A 21,842-nucleotide genomic window follows, 5' to 3' on the forward strand; every position below is an offset into this window, starting at 1 on the left:
AAATGAAAGAGAGCAGCAGCATTAGCGAAAGCTCCCTTTCTCTCCACGACAGCGATGTGGGACACAGAACTTGCCCTCCTCAGACAGTCCTAGACAGCAGGCAGCAGGCTGCGGTGCTTGGGGGTGATGTCTCCCTTCCACCTCTCCCTGCATCTTCTCCCCTTTTTTTTTTGAGTACAGAGTGCATTGTAAGGAGAAGAGGCTTGTGCATCAAGGCACACCGCTTGCGATGTGCTCATCACATTTGACATCTCCCCTCCAGATGTGGGGTCAGGACTTCCAGGGCTTTGGTATTAATAATTCTCTTTGTGTTGTTTTGCAACGACCAGGGCCTGGCACAGGCAGCCCCACTGTCCTGCTGAGGCCTCTACCTGGCATTCCAAGTACGCATGAATAATAACTGATCAGTGCTTTTTCTGGGTTGCTTTTCGGTTTTAATTGTGCAAGATGAAAGAGGAGAAAAATGCTAACAACGTGAGGAAGGAGGGAGAGGAGAAGTAATTACAATTGCATTTAGTCAGTGATAAGAATGGCTGCTGAGCTGGGCTGGGTGGTTTCCAAGCTTCAATTTCACAGCATAGTATTTCCTGCGCCCTTAAAATAACTTCTCCCTGCCCCCAGGGTGTCACAGGGGCCGGAGAGCAATGTGTGCCCCTTGCCTGTGCAGCCCCATTCTGGTCGGTGCTCAGTTATCAGCCAGGGGCTGTCTTGAGAGTGGTCACATCATACGTGTCACGCCAAGGCGCCCACCGAGTCCCAGCACAGAAGGCTGGAGCAGAAAGGAGGGGATGCTTTGCAGACCCAGACCTGTGGTCTCCCTGGGAAGGCAGCAGGCAGGGGAGAGCTAGCTGCCTGAGCTCTCTTCAGTGCCCGATGAAGAGCGGCTTCCCCGAACCACTCGGCAGAGATGGGACCTCTTTATTGTCAGGGCTGATTGCTCATGTGAGATGTATTTACAGAAGCGACTGTTTGTGCAGAGCGCAGCAGACAAACAGACTCCTGTTCTGCCAGGCACGCTTTGTAATCGGTGGGGGCTGGGAACACTTCAATGCAGCCATCGGAGGCCTCATTTGTACCGCAGGCACCAGCACGGCGCCTGCGGGGTGCTGAGCCCCGGTTCTGCTCCCCAACCCCAGCAGGAGTGGAGGCGCAGAGCGGCACCGCTCGCTCTCACCCACGTTCCGTGAGGCGGCTGAGGGCACACGGCTTGCTCCGAGCTGGGCGCGCAGCACCCGCACAGCAAACCCTTGGCTGTGATCCTGGCGCTTGAGTCCCACCGTCATCCCGTGGCTTGCAAATCCAGGGCTGCTTCCCTTTGGGCACACGGCTGAGGGGGGGGCAAACTCTGCCCTGCATGAGATGCGCCCCAAGCACGTGCAGATGGGCTGCCCATCTCCTTGCTCTGCAGAGACGTGACGCAGGCTCTGAGGTCACTTCGGAGGTTACATGGTGAACTGCTTTACGTGTAGTTGTACCAGAGGGAAAGACATGCCAGAAAGTTGTTGTTTGCCTTTACAAATAATGCCAAGGACTGGTTAAAAGCATCCAGGACTCTGAAAAACAGACTTACAGGCTCTTTGCTGCCTGCTGGTTATGTTCAAGGTGGAGGCCTAGGGGGAGTTTTGCCATCTGGGAGAGAGATGCAGCATTAGGAAAATAATGCAAACAATTTCCGGCACTGTCTCCATCTTCCTGCAAAACCAGTGGGGATGGGCAAGCCCCGGCTTCCAGATACGTGCAACACCTTTTGCTTGCAGGTAGCCTATAACACAACCACACCAAGTGGACATCCCTCTCCAAACTTAAAAAATACATGTCCTGTTTCTCACCCTGTGCCCTTTTCTCCACCCTGAGACAGGCAGTAGGTTAAGATACGCTTGGGGAAGGGCTTATCAGTAAGGAAAAGCAGCACCAACTGCAACAGAGCTGGTGTGTGTCTACTTCCCCTTTCCAAGGGGCCGTTCAAATTGGCTGGTGCTGGTCAGGCAAAATGAGAGCTTTGGTTTGGTTACAGCCTGTCCATGATGACATGGTATTGCCAGCGCTGGGACAAAAGCAAACCCACCCTCGTCCAGCTTACAGAGCTCTCTGACACATGCAGGTCAGCCCAGGCATACTGACCCCACGGGTGGCCATCAGTGTTTCCTAAGCTTCCCGGCTGAAGCTGTAACTCTCTTGGCTACTATTCAATTCACTTCAGCATACTTTTTTTATTCCCCTCTTGGAAGAACAGAGAAATCCACCTAATTGTGAGCATTCCTAAGCAATGAAGGTTTCTGAGCGTTCACACATTGTCTGTCACAAGACTTCTGATGCAGAGTGAAGTGTTTCTTTCATTTTCCAGATGTGGAAGCTGAGGCGTGAGGCGGGAATTGCTCAGTAATACCTAATTAGTGGGGGAAAAAATAAAACCTAGTCACCACCAGTCTCGTGCTTTAACATCCACTCATAAGTTGTTGTTTAAAAGAGGAAATGCCTAATACTTCCATTCTTCTGTGACTGGGAGAGAGACTGAACTTTGTTCAGCATCCCTGGAAATGCAGACCCCCAAGGACAGATTTTTCAGTCCTCCTCCCTGAAGCTTCAGCCCTCTCTCAGACACCTGAATACAAGCCATATTTCCCAGCTAGTTCAGGACCCAAAATGCCATTTTTTTTCCAATCTGGTCCTTGGCAGGATTGACTGTCTTGTTGCAAGACTATTATCTAAAACATCTTACTATTACGGGTAGCAATCAATATTTATAACCACTCACAGTGTTTATTTATAAAAAAAAAATCAAATGTTCCAACCAAGAAAGGATGCTGTTATTAATATCCAGCATGATTAATAATCACATTCGGAGTCACAGGCAGGCCCACGCTGTCAGACTCATGCACTTTGCTTTTTCTAATGGCTCTGCAGGAATTTGAACTGTAATATGTTTCATGCACAGGGACAAAGACGTTTTGTCTCAGGGAAGGAGTATGTGGATGTTTTTGACTTAAAGAGCCAGTGCCGCATTCAGAGCTTCACAAACACGCCATTTTGATCCCAAGCCCATCAGTCTGTCATGTCTTATCAATGACGGTGTATCTCCTCCTGTTGCTGAAGGCCCAGAGCAGCAGATTTGCAGCTTGTTGAGAAACGTTATACCCACTCTGTGTCAGGGCAGCCATCACCTGCTCTGCTTCCCTACCACCCCCTGAAAACACCTGAGCCAGGCAAATGGGTTCACACCTCTCTGCCTGCTGAGGCTTCTCAGCTGCCCGGGGTAAGATGAGCTCCATAGGAATGATCTTGCCTCAAATCAAGAGAAGGAAAACCCATACAAGCCTGAGCATTGCTCGCTTTCCGCCTTCGCCTGTTCCTTCAGCACTACCACAGCCACTTAGGGAGAGAAGAGGGAACATGAAAAGCTGTTGTCACGGTATGAGATATGAGGCCGCTCGGCCCCACACCAAATATTAGGTGGTGCGGGAGGGACAGGTGTTTCTGATGCAATAAGCCAGTAAGGGAGCAAAGTTCAGCCCCACTCCTTAGTGCTCAGCCATGCAAGGCGATGTTTGCCCACCTGTGCGTTGCACTTTTCCTGCTGCAGGAGGTAATGGCAATAAAATCAGAGGCAGTAAAGGGACAGAGCTGCAGAGATACTGGTGCCTTGATTACTTCCTCATAGCCGCTTGTCCTCTGCAGCACCGCTTTATTACCAGACAGGCAAAGCAAGCCGACTGAAAAGCCAATACAAAAATCAGCTGTATACAACAGACGTTGTCTGCGCTGCTATCAAACATCCTGTTTTGCACAAATCTGGTCATGAGAGCCGTGGGAGGGAAAAATAAGGAAGGAAACCTTCAGGCTTGCTATTCCAAGGCAGCTCCCAGCCAGTGCTGAGCCAGTCTCAGACTGCAGCATCTCTCTGTTCAGCGGTTACGGGACCTAGCAGAGCCTTCTGCTAGACTGGGACAGCCCTCGGGTCCATGCTGTTTTGCACCTTGACTTCTATACTGAGCTCTGCAGAGCCTTACATGACTGCCAGATCCTCATGTGATCTGCCCCAACTCCTGTGGTCTGGTCTGCATGGGTTGCCCCCCAGCCTCCCATCATTCCCAAAAAAGCTCTGGTGCTGTTGAGGAACACCTGGGAACAAAGCCACTCTGTCCCTGCAGGCCAGGAGGAGCAGGGCATGCGCTTTGCTGGGGTCCTCTTGTGCCGGCCAGGGCAGGGGATACTGGGAGAACAAGGCGGAGAGGAGCGAGAGAACGCAGTATTTCTTGCAATGCGCCACAGGCCAAAAGCCTTACAGTTCAGATCCTGCAAGTCCACGGGGTGCACCGCAGCCTTTCTGCCCAGACTGTCTGGCAATAATCTTGCATTTTAAATCCTGTTAGACACAGGTAAGCTGTGGGACAGTAATCCAGGGAAGAGTTGGTGCAAAACCCCCCAATGTCAAGCATTACAAACCTCGTGGATCCTCTGCGCTTCCCACCACATCTGTATGCCAAGAACCATCTCTTGTTAAGCACCTTAAATTCATGTCCTTCAGGGTCTCAAAAGCCTGTTGTCCTGAACAAGGAGCACCCTTTCTTTATGCATGTGCATGGGGCTTAGCACAAAAGCACACCAGGCCAGCTAGGCTTGCTATTGTCAAACAAATAACTGCTTTGATGCATTTTTTAGAGTGTTTAGAAATAGAACTGGGAGTTGCAGGACAACCACTGGAGACTGCTCTTGGATTGGCACATCCTTTGCTCTTCAGAGCTGCTCACAGAGGGACCTGACTGAATGGGGATGAGTGTGAAAATGTCTGCCAGAGGGACTTCTGAGGTTTCCAGTGGCTGAGGGAAGAAGAAAAAAAGCAGTAGGTGACAACTTGACAATGGAAAAAAATTATAAAATAATCACCTTAGGTGAGATATAGATAAATGCCTTGTGCCATTGGAAGGTATGATACAAAAGATTAATGAAATTGATGTTTGTTGTCTGAGTTTCTTTTGCAGCAGCAATTCTCCTTGTGCCAGTTGCCATATATTTTCCTTGATACAATCAGGAGAAAAACAGCTAATCTGACATGACAAACTCATTGTATCAGAAGTCAACTCTGCTTTAAAACGTGTGTCATATGACTAAACACCCTACTCCTGGTACAATGCATCCCACAGTAAAATTGGATGAAGCTCATCCTCAAATGCCCTGCCAAAAATACTCCTAACAAAGGGCAACAAGAAAACATAATTCAAATGAGGGACATCTGTTCTCAAATGTTTGCAGATAATGACTGGATCAAGTGTCTGCATAAAGGATAATTATTTTCTGCAGATGGTTTGATCTGGTATTTTAGACTTTGTAAAAAATCCTCATCCCAGGCACTCAGTAAAGTATGCGGGGGTTTGCTGCAAGAGACCTCTTTGCTGCCCTCTGCTACATTTTCTAAATGCAAAGATAACTAAAACTATAAACAATTAAAAGATAAAATGTAGATGTTAAAGAAAAATACTCCATTTGAACACAGACAACATACATTTTCAACTTCTGGTCTTTCACTTCTTCTATCACACTGCTGGATACCCAAATAATTCTCAGGGTGAAGTTTTGTTACAGGAGAATGGCAAAATAAAGCAGTTACGTGTTGTGCAAAGGGATCCCCGGCAGATTTCAGAGAGAAGGTCAGTTCCAGAAATGGCAGCGCAATATAGTTTTTAATACAAAATAATTCTACCACCTTTCTTCAAGACAGAGGGATACAAAACAACCACGAGCAAGACATATTGTTATTAAATCACCCCCGTGACACCCCCTTGCAACGCATGACTGGGCCTGGGATAACGCTGCCCTGTTGGAACTCTTGTCTGAGTCAGTGTGATGGCTGGAGAGCAGCTCATCACCCCTGACCAAGTGGGGCCACGGCAGAGGGGGTGCCTGTGGGATGAGGGGCCCTGGGGACCCCCACAGCCACAGCAGCACAGGGCTGGGAGGGCCCTTGGTGGCCCCGGCACAGCAGGGTGGAGGAAACAGGGATGAGGAGGATGGCTCAAACAGCCTTTGAAAGACAGTCCTTCCCTCAGAAAGCTGGTGACCGCAGGGAGCCCAGTGAAGTCACCGTCACTCTCCCGTAACACAAATAGCTTTTAATTAATACACGTGCTCAAAGCATGTGATCACCCCCAGCAGATCTGCCTCTGTAAACGTCTCCTCCACCTAAGCAGGTGCCGCTGATGGGGGGAAATCGGTGAAGAGAACATCCCTCTCACAGCCTGCGGAAACGCTGCGCCTCAGTGGTTTGCGTGGAAAGGATTTCTCCTCTTTAAAACAGTTAGGATCATCCCAAAGAGGTGCGGTATCAGGCTGGCTGTGGGCACCTATCGTCCCTGGGTTTGTGGAGCTAGTAGTTCGTTTGTTACTTTTGCAATTAGAGGAACTGGGAAAGGAAGGATTTTGAATCAAAGAGGAGATTCTGGAGCACAAGGTGCAGCCAGTACTGGCAAAAGAGGAGGCAGGTGAGGGAGGCAGCCAGCCCGTGACCCACGCCCGAGGCTCTGGGACTCTCTCAGGGTGCTGGGTGAGCAGAACGGCCGTCTTTGTGCAGGAGCGGCTGGGATCAACGCCCGGTTCCTGCGGGAGCTCCAGACTTTCATCACCCTCCCGAACGAACGCGTTTTGCCGTGTGTGCAGGGTGGCGTAACCACCCCAGCACGACCTCAGAGGCCCGGGCACGCAGCTCCCCCCAGGGAGCCCGCGGCATAGGCAGGGCTGAACTGCCGAGGCTCAGGCCCGGGAGGTGAAGCCCCCCTCCTCCCCGGTGTCCTCCCCGGTGTCCTCCCGGCGGCCCCTCAGCCCCAGCCGTGCCAGGGGCCTCGACCGCCCCGCGGGCCGCGCCCGAACTGCATTTCCCGGCGTGCCCCGCGCGGCGGCGGGAGGCGGGGCCGCTTCCGGGTTGGCGGCCCGCGCCGTGTGTTTACTTCCGGCCGCCCAGTGCGCGAGTGTCAGCCCGAGGAGGGGACCCGGCGGCCGCCCCGCCCGCCCCGCCCCGCCGGAGCCGGGCCGCGGGGGAGGGAGCGAGGCAAGCGGGGAGGAGCCCGGCCCCCGCGCCCGCAGCGGCGGCGGCCCCCATGAGCGGGCGGTGAGCGGCGAGTCGGCGGCCGCGGGAGCTTCCCGGCGCGGCGGGACCCAGCCATGGACTGGCTCATGGGGTGAGTGGGGCCCCCCCTTCCCCCGCGGGGCCGGTTTCCCCGCCTCGGCGGCCGCCGCCGGGCTTCCCGGTGTGGCGGGGGGAGCCGTGGGGGGCGCGGGGGGGCGCCCCGCGGGCGGCGCAAATGGCGAATCGGTCGTTGGCGGCGGAGGTGACAAGCGGTGTGTGCGCGTCCGGTGGCGGGGCGGGGGGGGAGCGGTCCAGCCCGCCCGGAGCCGAGCTCGCAGGGTGCTTCAGGAGGTGCGGAGGGGCCCTTGCCTCGTCCCGAGCGATCGCTCGCTGGAAAAGTAACTTTTCGTCCCTTTTTTGGGGGGTGTGGGAAGGGCAGGCGTTGCGGGTCTCCGTGCTTCCCACCAGTACGGCGTGGGGCTCATGGCTCTGCAACAGAACATCACTTTAAACCGAAAGGCTGGCCAAGGTTTAAATGGCTTTCCGTGGGCAGGAAGGAGAGACCTCAGCGGAGATTAAAGCCAAATCAGAGCCACGCCAGGGGGCCTGGATAGCCTGGGATTAATAGTGCTAATTACACGGACACAGACGGTAGAAAGCGCTTTGCTGCTGGTTTTAGGTCTGAAAACCTCAGTGCAGGAGAGGGAGATGCAGTCGATGGGAGTGACCTGATACGCTGCCAGTATCCCGAGCAAGATAAACTCGGTTACTTCTTGCATGAATTGTGCTGGCGACCTGCACTCAAGCGAGCTGTGAATAATTACGCTTCAAAATCGCAGGAGCAGTAGCTTTATGCTTCAGCAAAACCAGTATTGCAGTGATAACTGGCTGCTGTTGGTTTCTTCTTTACAGTAGTTTGGTCTGGTTCCTGAATTTACCATCTAGGTTGGCTCCTTTTCTAACGTGATGTGTCTAGAATACAAAATAAACTGTCGCAGTTGCTAGATGTGGTGTATTAGAAGGATTGCTCGTGTGTGTGTGTTGCCTTTTGTCTGCAGCCGAACTGTTTGCTGGTGAAAGTACAGCGCTTGTTACTTATCTTCAAGCTAGATGTGGCTGACTCCTGAGCCAGTTGTCAATACCAGTTATGTTTTGCTGTAAGTTTGACCCCTCAAGCTGATGGAGCGAATGCTGAATATCTGTGGGGTGGATGCTGATGGCTGGGTTTTCCTCCAGCAGGCTGAGCAGTGGAAATGCAGTATTTGTGGCATGTGACGGGGTCTATATGCCATGTACTGCAACACTTGTAAGTCAGAGGGCTTCACTCTTACTTATTACATGTTCTTAACGAAACAAATCAAAACAAGCTTGTCATTTATATTTTCATAACAACCACAAAGCACAGGCGGTCTGTTATATTTACTCTGTAAAAGTAAAAGCTGAAGTGTCAAAGTGCCACTGTAATTACAAAAAAAGGTCAAACCCGGGGCTTATGCAAGACATTTGGATGACTCAAAATGCCTCGTTTACGCAGTTGTACTTATTTTGTGTGAATTATGTTGTAAAGCAGAAAAGAATCAAGGTTTGGTTTAGCCAAACCCTCAATATGTTAAAATGCTGGTTTTCTTACTAAAAATACTTGGGGCTTTTTGAAGTTGCTATGAAAAAATTGGCATTTGTTCTGTACTTTTTTACCCGGGGTGGGTGGATCTGTCCATGTGTGGAAAAAGATTTGCCTGTTTTCCCCATTGTAATGGGAATGGATCCTGAGTCATTTGTGCGTTACTTGCTTGTTCTCAGCTATTTCCTGATATGTTTTTCGCCTGACCAAACCCAGTATTGTCCCACTGATGCTCTTAATGTTTTCTCCTTTAAAACTTTGGGAGTTTGTGTGAATTTGTGGGGGGTGGGTTATGGCAGGAAGGGAGAGCATTGATATTTTGAAGGGGGAAGGAGTGGAAGGCCTCAGTGGGACCCTTTCTTATTCTGTCCAAGTTATGGCTGCTGTTGGCAACTGTGTGTCTAAATGGAAACATCCTTCTTGCTGTTTGAGAAAGAAACTGAGGACATTTGTTTGCCAGGGCAGAAGATTGGGTAATATCACTTGCTAGGCCTTTTTTTCAGTGAAAACTTCAGCTGTGTAGGGGTCTTGTGTGAGAAGGGAAGGGCTGCAGAAAAACCTGCAGTAGGAAAACAGGTCACTCCCAGTGATCCATCAGTTTGTGTTGATGTCGATGCCTCTGGAGAGCAAACTGTATTGGTCTGCTTCTTGGTGCTGTCACTCTTTCCAGAATAACTGTCACCACTAATAACAATGCTGTGATCTTTCTTATTCCTAACTGCTTTGGTAACATGCTGGTTTGCATTTACAGCTTTCCATGCTCTTTCCATGCCCTTCTTGTATGTCTTTTGCTATTGGTTGTGTTTGCTTCATGTTTTGGTGTGAGAAACACCCTCTGTGTTTTAACTTTGTATTACTGAGAACTTAACCTTCAAGTGCGTTAAATTAGGCAGCAGTAACAGTTGCTTCTGTTTAGATCTCTACCCTTCAAGCTTGTGTCGCACTTATCCGATAGACGATTTAGCGAGATCCGCTTCATTCCTTGTTGGTCCTCGCCTTCACTTGTGGTCTCTTGGAAAGTGGGGGAAAGGTAAGTTCTAATCGTACCACAAAGGGCAGCAGCCCAAGTGTCTCTGATCGCCTCAGAGTGCTTAATGTACAAAAAACGGAAGCTGAAGCTTATAAACAATAGTGAATTTATTATGAATTAACGACCAGCTATAGGCTTACGTGGTCACACAGCAAAACTTCTCTGGGTGCTGCCTTCTGGTCAGTCAAGTGCTTCAAAATCCAGTCAAGTCCTAGGGAAGAAAGCTGAAAAAAAATTAGCTACTGCTATGTTACAGTGCTCAGTTTAGCACCAAAGTAAACCCAAAGTCTTTTCTGTGGTTGGTTAGTATCTTTTACCCTTCTGCTGAATGTAGCCTTAATACTGATATTGGTGAAAGACTATGGTTTCTTCAGTGCATGCTCTCCATTGAAAAAAAAAAAACCCCAAACATTTTGAGCTGCTTTGTTGTACATAGGATATATTTTCAGTGCAATTTTGACTAGAGATCGGTGTTGCTTAATTGCTTTGCTCACCATCATCTGACAGAGATCTATATTACCCTCTTTAGAAGAGATTCCAAACTTTTGTCATAGAAATAGCATTGATCTGCTCTTGAAATTCAAAGTAGCAACAGAGACAGGCATTGTTCTTTCAGTTTTGAAACTTGCCCTTTAATTTGTTTTAAAATTCGCAATTAAAAAGGAGTAAAACATATTAATGGTACTAGTAAACCTGACATGGTGTTGGTTAGTTTTAATATTCAGCTGTGATACTCAGTCTGATGCTGAAACATGTTTTTTCATAATAGAGAAGCACTGTGTACTGTAGCCTTTTTTGTGAACAAAAAGGAGAGAAACAGACTATTTTACCAACAATTACCTGTTAAACACAAAACATAATTTGGGGCTACATCTGTACTATAAACTTTGTAGTTCAGTAGGTTAATAAACTATGCTGATTTAAACTGTTGCAGTTTTCTTAGTTTCACATAGTTGTGATGGCAGAACACCTCTGTAGATGCATCTTAAACTGGGAAAAAGCCTGCGTCTGCAGAAATGAACTGGAGAGTTTTGTACAAGCTACTTGAAAAGCCTTCAGCATGTAGACCAGCCCTATAAAAAGGGACTCTTAGTGAAGGAAGTGGGCAGGGGGAGAGATACTTCATTTTTTCCTTTGCAAGAAACCTTCTGTTTCCATAAACCAATGGCATTCCCTCTAGACTCTTACTTGAATGCCTCTGAGCACAAGAAAAACTCTGAATCCTCAAGAAGTGAAATGCTACCTCTAAACTCTTCAATGAAGATTATTTTCTGTTGAATGTGTATCAGTATTTTCTCTGTATCAGGGGACTGTGTTATTCCAGGATCAGTGTAAGCATCTCTCATACTTGTGAGCTGCAGTTTCCACTCCTTTCACAGGCACTTCTGGCACCAGTAAAATGTTGGTGCCCTCATCCATGTGCCTTGGTTTTGCTGTGGTACTAAGGTCTCTTTTTCTGAGGGAAGACTGCAACACCTAGCAGCTTGTTAAAAATAAAATTTTAGATGCAAAACTTCTGTTGTGTAATAAAACTTTTTTCTTCTGGACAGCAGTGTGTCTAGCTCTTCTGGGGGGATTTATGACAGTAAGAAATAAGTTGTGGGAGCATGCTAACTTCACACAAGCGTATTATCTCTCTGTCCTTCTGTGCCTTATGGTGACATAACACATTCACAGCTGCTTCTCCCAGACTTAGAGTGTAAGCGGAGTAAAAGAGAAGGGGCTGTGTGCAACAGGAATTCCTCCTGTCTTTAGTTTTTAACTTGTAGGTCTTGCTATCCATACTGTCATACCATCCACTGCTCAATTACCTGCTCTTTTATATGTTGCCCTGGTGACTTGGAAAGGAGGGCCTAAAAATGATTGAAGGCTATTCTTTTCTCATATCCCACACCTTCAACTTTGAGGACAGTCAAAAAAGCAAGGGCCTAGAAAGATCGGGAAAACACAGACAGCAGAAGAAAGAAGGAAATTCCTAATCAGAATATTTGTGCCTGAAGACAGCACAGACAGAGTGGACCCAAAGGTTGGGTCTACTCAGGTGCTCTGTGATCTGCAAGATCGAGCAGGTGGCTACAGCTGTAAACTGAAGACTGACTAATCCAGTGTAATAGCCTTCACACTTGCAAATTTTATTTTGTAATGTCAATCCATTATAAACACCACATATATACGCTGCCTTGCACAGTCTTCATCTGACCAGGATAGGTGGAAAGTATGTTGCAGTAAGACAGCACAGTAACTATGCAAATCTAATCTTTCTGAGTGTATGCTATACTGATTATTTTTAACAAATGCTGCAAGAGAACTTCTCAAGGTCTGCACACTGCTAGATTTGTCTAGTACAGAAGGCCTGTGTGTCGTGCATTTATTTAGCTATAACTGTCACGGGCTTAAAATAAAGCAAGCAGTTTTTCCGCTTGTTTTGGATATAGGATTTTGCCACATCCCGGCAGTGATTTTGAAGGGTAGAAGAAAAGTAACACTTAGTGCTGTTTTGTTGTTTTCCATTCTGCATTTGTGGAAGTGTCTTTAAGAAATTTCCTCATAAGGCCTTAAGACATTGTCCAGTTCAAGATACACTATGATGAAATATGAGTAGTATTGTTATGCAGAGAAGTCCTAGCCTTGAGCTAGAACAACTAAGGACTAGATGTGAAAAAAGCACGCTAGTGTTCTAGTTCTGAGTAAAAATCCAATACGCTAATTTTTCAGCTGTTAGACTAAATCTTTATTGCTTTTGAAAGGGATGCATTATCATAGAATCATAAAATATCTCAAGCTGGAAGGGACCCATAAGGATCACAAAGTCCATTAATTGTAAGGAGTGCATCTTGTAGTGGGAACAGTGAGAAATCGCACAGCACACTGCGCTGTCAGCTTGGCTGGTGCATGATGCAGTTGAACCAAGAAGAGTACTGCTGTCTTTGCCTAGCAGACCTTGATATAAAAGGGTAGCTAATGGTTTTTATTCTAGGTGCTGTTTGAAACTTCCTAATTATAGCGAATATTTCTATAAAAAGGAAGAACACTGGAAGTCTTCAGCTGCTGTAACTATAAGGAATGCCTTCCCCTTTTTTCCCTTTAGTCATCTTCAGTGAAGAAAGTCTCCTGCCTTTATAAGGCAGTCTTCCCTCTAGAAACTCTGCTGCAACCTCTCACCTTTCACAGCTTGCATGGTGTATATATTTGTTCTGTTTTTTAACTGACCTCACAACAGGTGTTTCCCTTGCATTACATTCCCTGTGAATTCTTGGCTTCATAGGCCATTTTCCCTAGTTTGAGTGAGCTGAAAATAACTCAGAACCAGTAAACCAGACATGTCCAGTCCCATTGGGCAGGAAATATTCATGTGTTCCTTATTTACTTCTATTTATAGGTGTCACGTTACCAGTGGGGTCCCAGATTGTTCTCCCCAGATAAATCTAGGTCTGTCTGTGAGCCATGTGCTCTCAGTTCTCTGCTTACTTATGAGACTTCAATATTATTTCATACGCTTACCAGACACGAGCGGTACCTCTGCTAAACCAGAAGTTAGCTGTGAAAACAACTAGTATAACATAGTCTGCAGGTAAAAGAATATCTCCATTAAATATTAACTTGTAATATTCATTAGTATAGTAGTGGAAAGGTGCTGTTAGTTTGAAGTGTGAGTTTCCAGGGCTATCACAGTTGTAGAAAAGGAGTCGGGACTGGACGAGAGCCATTTAAGCTGTTCAGGCATGTTGTTGCCTTACGTGTCTCTGGTTCTGAAAGTGCTTGGTTATATCACCGAGATTGTCGCTGTTAAGGCTTTTCTGCCGTAATGCAAAACAAATAAAAAAATAACTGCAGAGTCTTGCTCTGTTAATTAATAATAGTTAATTATTGATTTCTTGGAGAAAATACCAAATAAATCCTGCGTTTTGAAACCTGTGTTACTTTAGCAAACCACAGACTTTGTATCAGTTAGGCAGTTACTTTCCTTTGGTCAGTAACAGTGTATGTGAATACTGGTTTGTTCTTAAGAGAGCATTCTTTTTCCAACAAAGATTTTATTGAGGAACAAGAAGAGTAGATCAATCTCAAGGTCCCTAAAGTAAAACGAACTATTACTTTCCTTTGAAAAAGAGCTGAGTGTTCTAAAAGGGTAGCAGTACTCCTTCCTTGTGTATCTCTGCATGTTACCCTCTTCTCCTTTGCGCTAGCATCAGTATTCAGGAAGGATGATAGGTTCAGATGCTCATCTGACTGAAAACTAGTATTTTTAAAATGTTTTTTACCTTTTTTTCCTCTCCTAAAGTTAAGTTTTCAGCTAAGTGAGTTCCTGCAGCCTGTTTGTGTAGCTACATGGATAATGCTAATAGCACCGTGGAGCTGGTGAGAACGTAAAGCTTGGGGAACGCTCTTTTTGGTGGCAGCAAGGACTTAATTGAATGTAATCGTGTAGTAATGTGATTCTTAGTGGTAAATACTCTGCAAATAATTAGGGATTTTCTGATGATGTATCCTTCTGCTTGAACTGTTTGGAAGAACTGCAGAATGTCTGAAAACAGGAGATGCTATGACTAGGCTGGTATCTTGGAGCAGGTAATGGCCTCAGAGCACTGTCACAGTTGCTGTCCTACTGTGTTACATTCAGTTTATGGCTAAACTATAAATATACTCGTAGTGAACTGGATATTTATGAATAACTCAGAATTTATAATTTGCTCTAACTCATGTTTCATCTACCTGAGAAAAGTGCTGGCTCTGTCATGGTGTGAATGTGAAGATAGGTGGTATTTTGGGTGCCTGGCTGAATCCGGCAGTCTGATTCAAGAGAGTGTTCAGGAAGCTTGGTTCACGCATGATGGCCTACATAGCTTTGCCATATTTCACTGGCACTTTCCATCTGTTACATCTACTGGATGTGGGCCCAGAGCAAGCATACTTGAAAGAGTAAAATTAATAAGAGACTGCAATTTTTAGATAGCTGTGTATACAAGTTTGAACTCGGTGTTGTCAAATCTGCATATTCTGCAATCATTGCTGACCTATTAAACAACTTTAATGTGGGTTTCTGCTAGTGGAATACTACTGAAGTAATCTTATGCATCATTTTTAACCCATGTTTAGCCTTCTACAATCAGTGATAAGTGAAACTTGCTAGGTTCAGTTTTAAAATGCCCTCCTTAGCAGTCTTTCCACTCATCTTATTCTTCAATTAAAAAAAAAAAAATAGACTGTGCCCTTCACTGTACTAAGATTTATAATGAATAAATGTGATTTTTAAAATTTATTTTTGCAGTCACATTGTTTATAATATTACTGGAGACTGTTGTATCAGTGAGACTACTTAAGGAAGAACTGTTGGTGACTTTGTTCCAACACTTCAAACAGTTGCACTCTAGGAGCCTCCCTGCTCCTAAGACAGTGTGCAATAATTTTAAATAATTTAATTTTGCAGTTGGATTGATGAGTGTAACTTAAATGGCTGAACAGCCGTGCTATGATTTTAGCATTTGAAGGGGAAAAAAATGGCAGTTTTGTCTGCAGTTACTTTCCTTTTATTCTGCCAGCCAAAGGAAACTGGTCAGGGTGCAAGTTCTTCGCACAATCCGCAAAGCTGTTTCTGACTGGAAAAAAAGCATTGAACACACCTTAAAAAAAAAAAAAAAAAAAGAAAAGGCAACCAGAGTTTAGATACAATTTTCAAGGCTCCGAAGAATGTCAGAAATTAAACTGGAATCAAGACAGGGATGACTGTCATAGATCAAATTCCTTCTTACTCTGAGCATTCAAAGAGTAAATCCACTAAGCATGAATGTAAGCATGCAGAAAACTGTATTTTTAAATGATCCAGGTCCAGTAACTTGACCTCTTCAGACTATATCTGCATGCTTTTTTCCCTTCCCTTTTCTTTCTTCACTGTTCAGGTTAGAAAGGTGTTCATTGAATAATTTTATCATTAGTGTTCAGTGACTGGATCACTGCTGTCCCTTCTCTACACTGAAATGTGTAAATAGTTGGGACTTTCACCTGAGAAGTCTCCTGGTATGTATACATAAAGCACCGAATTTGTGTGAAACAGGTTGTATAGAGGTGACCTTGAGACTGATTTTTTTTTTTTTTTTACTGCTTCATTTTACAACCTTAATGTTCCTTCAATCTAGAATTTCCTAATTTAGAGAACTTCTTTTGTATGGTTCTTCATAAAGCAGCAGGGAGTTGTTCAGGAAAGGCTTTGTTCCATACAGTGTATCTTACCAGGTTATGCAAACCTGGGTAGAGATGTTTTTTACAACAAGGTGTTTTGTGTCTACTCTGCGGATGGGCTCAGGTTACAGAGTTAACTCTGTGGTTTCAAGTTTGTGTCAGGTGTGGTAAATGATAAATAGCTTTCTTTTCAGTCAGTCTCCTCTCTGATGATATCCAGGTGTTGCTGGAACTCCAGTCTGTAACCTTCACGATTGTCATGTCTAATGAAGTGTTAGTGTGTGACTGCTTTCCATCAGATAGAGGAGACCCAGTTTGTAGTGAGGGTTAGTAACTTTTATTAGACCAGCAGATGTACTTGAGGAAGAAAGAAAAAGCTGCTGGGCATACTTGTATCTTGTGTTTATGTTAATGGGTTGTGTTGAACAAAACCATGTCAGCTGGATAAATCTCACCTGCTGATTTAGCAGGGGGTTGGTACCTTTTTAAGGAGCTGATCAGCCTACATTCAAAAAGCCACAGGTGGGCACTGGTCTTGCTATTTAAGGTTATCTGAATCTCTTCTAGGAAAGGAAGGAGATTAGAAACGGGAGTATTTGCTGGTTCTGGTCTAGGGTAGCCAGATCCTCAGATATACCTAATTCCCTCTGATTTCTTTTGTTCCGTGAGCCAGCCTTTCTTGGTTCACATGTACTTTCTGGTTGGGGTGCATGTGCTAACCTGCAGTTCTGACGTATTTACGGGCCTCATCTGTGTCTCCTTTTTGTTGTAGCCAGATAGTGGCATTTTTTTGAATTAGCTGATTTTTGAGGTTTGGAAGAAGTCTGACTAAAGAGATGAACAGAAGAAATAGCTAAGGGGATACTTCAGCCTAATGACTATAGCTGGGGTTTTGTTCAATTCTAGCCTTAATCTTGTAAGGTAGAGGGTCTGTTGGATGCCCATCTGCTGCTTGATTTTTTTTTTTGGTCATTAAAGACTACTTCTTATTCTTCTGCACAGTATTCCTGGACAGGCATCCAACAGTAGTTGTTATTACTCTGTCCCTTCCTCACTTGATGATTGTGGTGCTGTTGGTTATGAGCAATTTTTGAAGACTAACCGGAAATTTCAGGGGTTTTTTTTTATGTATTTATGAGTGTTTCTTATTAGGCGTATGATAGGCTTTTACCATGTGGTCTGACATAACTCAAAGCTAAAACCTGTGCTATGGGTGCTATTCAAAATGCTGAATTTGGTGATTTGCATTCTTACAGCCTCAGAGTGTCTGCAGTGAGGTTGTCTCTCTTGCCCCACCCTGCTGAATGTGAAGGTACTGGCCCGACTCAATTGAGCTTGTTGAGGCTTGAGCTGGTGGAGTAAAGTGCCATGAAAACTCATCCGTGGAAGGGGAGATTCTGTGTTAACGCTTGTAACGCACACTAGATGTTTAACTGCAAGTTTATAGGCAATGTGGTTGGTTTACTTTTTAAAGGGTGCCCTTCCTGTTTTCACACAGTACTATAAAGTGGTGGGGTTTGGTTTTGTTGGTTTTTTTTTTTTAAAGTGTTTATAAGTGTTTTCCAGGCTTGTTTCAGGCAGGATGTGCCCAGTCATCCACTAAAATGTAGGCAGCTGTTGATATACGTGCTATAACTTTCCAGGCGGGCAAAATATTATTTACATGTTCACAGACTTGCATTTTCTTGTGATTGTTAATAGAATCAATGCTCTTATTTAAATCAAGTTCATCTCTGTTTAAGGTAGAGTGAAAACTTACTAGCTTGACTGGTCAGAAAGACTTGAAATTAGTCATCTTGTTAATGGAGAAATATTTTCTGCAGTTCATGAAACGCAGTATAATTATCCACTATCTCGCAGGACAAAAGCACTTGCTTGTGGGAAAGAAGCTTTTCAATAAGCCACACTTGCTGGTTAGGTTTTTTTCAGCAGAAATGTATGTAGTCCTTTTTCTAAGTAAATAAAATAAGAAATTCTTGCTTAGTATATCTATTGAATTCCCATGTTTAAACATCTTCTGAAACATGGGCTCTTTTTTCACTTTCTAGTTAGCATAAATTTCTTGAGAAGGAAGTAACTTTATAATAAAGACAGACTCATTTCAACACATTGGTCCTACTTGTTTAGGGTGTGTCAGCTGTCCTCAGTTTTTCTGAGCCAAGCCAAAAACGTAAAATAAAAGGGTGTTAAATATTTGTGGGCATCATGAATTAAGCTAACATGAAGGTTGCTTAACTTCTGAATGACAACTTCTGTGAATGTTTTAATGTGTTTTAACAGATACAATTTGACTTCCTGTCTAGAAAAGCACACTTGCAATGACAAACAGTAAAAAAAAATATATATTTTTTTTAAACAAACCAGAGTGCATGAGAGAGATCCCTGGTTGATGGTCCCCAGTGTTAAGAACAGCTACTGCTGTTCGAGTAAGCAGATAGAATTTGAGCGAAGAGGAAGCAAATACAGGAATAAGGATAGTGCTTACACATGCATTAAAACTTTGCTAGCACATAAATCATCATTTCCTGTCTGGATATAATAAAGGAATAATTATTATTTGCCATTATTACTAAGACCTTGATATTTTTATAAAAATACTGCATTCTTATGTAGAATCACTGTTTGTAATTGAACTGTAGCTGTCAAAACAAATGCATAAAGAACTTGGATCTGTGAAATTCCAGTGTATGCCTGACCTAAAGGAGTAATTTATCATTCATCCAGATAAACGTCCATGGCCTGATTTGTCACACGTGCATATTTTGCAAATAGATGCCTGCAACATGCGACCCATGTATCACAGTCTGCTGTCTGTGTTGCCGTCTGTTTTGACTTTTCAGTCGCCTGTAGCTGTGAACATTATTCGCCTGGGGATTAAAGGGCAGACAATTCTTCTTGTCCCATGGTTTGTATGTAATATTTTCTTGTGGACTTAGCACACTTTTATTATAAGGTGTGGATGTGGTTTGTTTGGGTCTGTGACTTTACAGGCAGGTTCTAGTCCTTGTAATGCCAGAAATCGGTGTATGCAATTTGATGGCATCACAAGTCAGGCCAAAAGATGCTACTGATCAGTCTCAAGGGCTAAGATGGAGAGACACTGTCTACTGAATGATGTGAGATTTGAACTTCACAGCACCTAGCTACCACGTCAGTGTGCCCTTTGTGGGCTACGCAGTACCTGAGTGGGAAAGAACCTTTGCTGTCTGGAGAGCTTGATTTGATAGTGTGATGGAAAATGAAATGGGATTGGGCTGGAATGTGCAACTTTGTGCAAAATCGTGTCCTCTGCCATTTCCCGTGAAACTGGAGTTTAGTAACTGCTCCATGTTTGCTCCTATTATGTTGTTCAAGTACGCTAGAAGTCAAACTAAACATCTGTTAAATGAGCTTTTACACAAGGCTTGGAGGAGGTCAAAGGCTGTTGTAATTGGGGGAGGCAGAATGCACGTGCAAACCACATCCACCCAGAGCTTTTTGTTCCTAGCAAAGTGAAATGGGAAAATGTAGTACTTTTTCCCTACTCCTTTTAATTCTGCAATCCACTATCCTAAATCTTACACTTTTTAAAAAAGGCACAGAAGGATTTACTAGCTAGATGGAAGGAGTGTTCCTTTCACCTGTTTGGTATTGCTGACCAAACAGTGAAGTAGGTCTGGTCTGATTTAGCTAAAATAAGAGGGATAATACATCCTAGCTTTGGTATGTTTTGGATGAAAAATAACGCATCGTTATGAAGCGATGTTGTCAAGATGAAGTTTCTCAGAGTCTAGCTGAAATTCACTGGCCCCTTACCCTTTTGCTAGTATATGCCTGAGTATATATGGACTTTCTACATGCAAAAAAACCCAATGAGGCAGGAGCAAACAGCTGTGGGAACAACTAATCCAAATTGGATCCATGTTCCCACTGGAAGTAATAACGTGGCTGCTTGCAGGAACTATCCCTGTGGCTTGTTTCCCTAAGATCCCTGGAGACTAGTGATGTGGGTGGAGTGCACAGGACATGAAGTGAAAATATTGAGAGATAAACCTGCCCAAAAAGGAGTCTAATCTCCAAGGAAGACAATGGTTATCATATAGCCATGGGCTACTCATTAACCCAGGGTTCCTAAACCAAACATTATTCTAGAGTGACAGCCAGCTACTAACACAAAACTGTTACTTACTTTTTAATCTCATTTTGGATTTGCTTCTTTGCGCCAATTTTTTGGAGTTTAATAGTAAAATGACAATGTGTCACAGCAGGCACTGTCTTGGACCTCCAAAGAAAGAATGAATTCTCCAATATGCTCTTGTTACAAAATCAGATCCAGAAAAACTTCAGATTAACTAGGTTTCAGTAAATACATGTTCTGCTTTGTCATGTGGAAAAGCAACAGCAAGCTCAAAAATGGGCGGAGAATAAGGCAAAAGTGGTTTAAATACAATTGACTTGCCAGCATGCTTTTACAATAAAGAAAATTTTGGCACCTTGCTTAACAATAGAAGGTTGGAATACTAATAAATAGGAGGAATTTTTGTATACAGCCTGTAGTTGAGCTATGGGGTTTGAATTGTATGATTCACTAAAGTAAATAATAAAGATCAACCACATTAGTGAGAGTACTAGCTAGGATAATACTGGTTTTCAATCCATGCATCAAAGCTGGGCAGTCAGAGCCAGGAAGAAATTTCTCTTGGGGTATGGTGTTGGGCAATTAGCTGCATTTCCAGATTTATGGAGCCTTCTGAATCGCTTCAGTGTTGGCCATTGTCAGAAATGGAATATTGGGCTTGGTAGGGTGTTGTGCATTATGCATGGTCCTGTGATGCAGAGGCAGATATTCAGAATTTACATAACAGCATGGTAAAGCTTTAATCTTCTGTTTGCAAATACCTCCCCTTTCAATGCACATGAAATAGTTCATAAAAATCGGATTGTTATAGAGGGACAAAAATATAACTCCCTTCTAAAATAACTTCTGTAACACTCATTTCCAGTATCTGTTTTTTCTTACAAAAGTACTAAATGTATTAGTTGGTGATTCAATTTTAAGTTTGGAAAACTTTAAGTACTACTAATGGAATGCATTTCCTCCTGATTTTTAAGCCAAGGCTATTTGTGCATTTGCACCTCCGTTATGTGTCTTACAGAAATATTAAGAAATTGATTTATCTTCTTCCTTGTTTTAAATTAATACTTTTTGGACTAAGGTCAGCTTTCAGATTTCTTATTCATGAAGTCAGCTGTCTTGTTAGCATATTTCACTCTTGCGTTGGTTTAGAGGCCCTGAATTATGGCATCTGGTTCCTAAGGATGGCAAAGTCGCTATTTTCTGGTATTTACTGTTCCCTATTGTTGAAATGTTACCTTTGGGACTGTGGCTGTCATTAGGCATATGTTTCTTCTTGTAGTAACTTTTAATGATATTGGTAATGCAATGATAATGAGAGAAAAAGATGAAATTGGTTCTTGGGGGAGAAGATTTGACATTCCATGGAATTAAAAGTATCCCAGGATGTTAATATTGAATCATAGTGGTGCTCTTCCTTTATTACTAGTTTTTTAGAGGTGAAAATGTACCAGCTGTTTTCTTCCTTCCCCAGAAAGAAGTAAGAATTAAGGTGAAGTCTATTTTAACATCCACAAGAATAGAACGTAAATTTGGAAACGAGACCACTTGGTTATATATGAGAGTTGTATTATTGATCTACTGTTGTTTTTCTAATCTGTACTTGCTTGGTTTTTTGTTATAGCTCTTTGTCAAAAACAAATATGCGCTTGATTTGGGGATGTGTTTTCAGAGATGCCAGATGGTACATTGGCTTTGGTCATCTTGAATCTGCAGTGCATCCTGAACAATTAAAATACTTAAAACTTGCATACTACTCTTGGCTATTCTGAGCTGAAGCTTCTGAAGTTTTAATAAAGTTTTGTCACAATCTGAAGGATTGGTTTCAGTTTATGGTGATTTA

General features: G+C 44.0%; 1 protein-coding gene across 1 annotated transcript in view; it reads left to right on the forward strand.

The window, feature by feature from the left end:
- Window positions 1-6,959: 6,959 nt before the first annotated feature.
- MOB2 (MOB kinase activator 2) overlaps window positions 6,960-21,842 on the forward strand; it is a 115,788-nt gene continuing 100,905 nt past the window's right edge. Inside the window, exon 1 of the mRNA XM_074841702.1 lies at window positions 6,960-7,169. Coding sequence (XP_074697803.1) covers window positions 7,153-7,169 — 17 coding nt within the window. The 5' untranslated portion in view covers window positions 6,960-7,152. The remainder of the gene's footprint in view (window positions 7,170-21,842) is intronic.

The sequence above is a fragment of the Strix aluco genome, chromosome 16 (genome assembly GCF_031877795.1).
Source record: "Strix aluco isolate bStrAlu1 chromosome 16, bStrAlu1.hap1, whole genome shotgun sequence".
In the NCBI taxonomy this organism is placed as follows: Eukaryota; Metazoa; Chordata; class Aves; order Strigiformes; family Strigidae; genus Strix; species Strix aluco.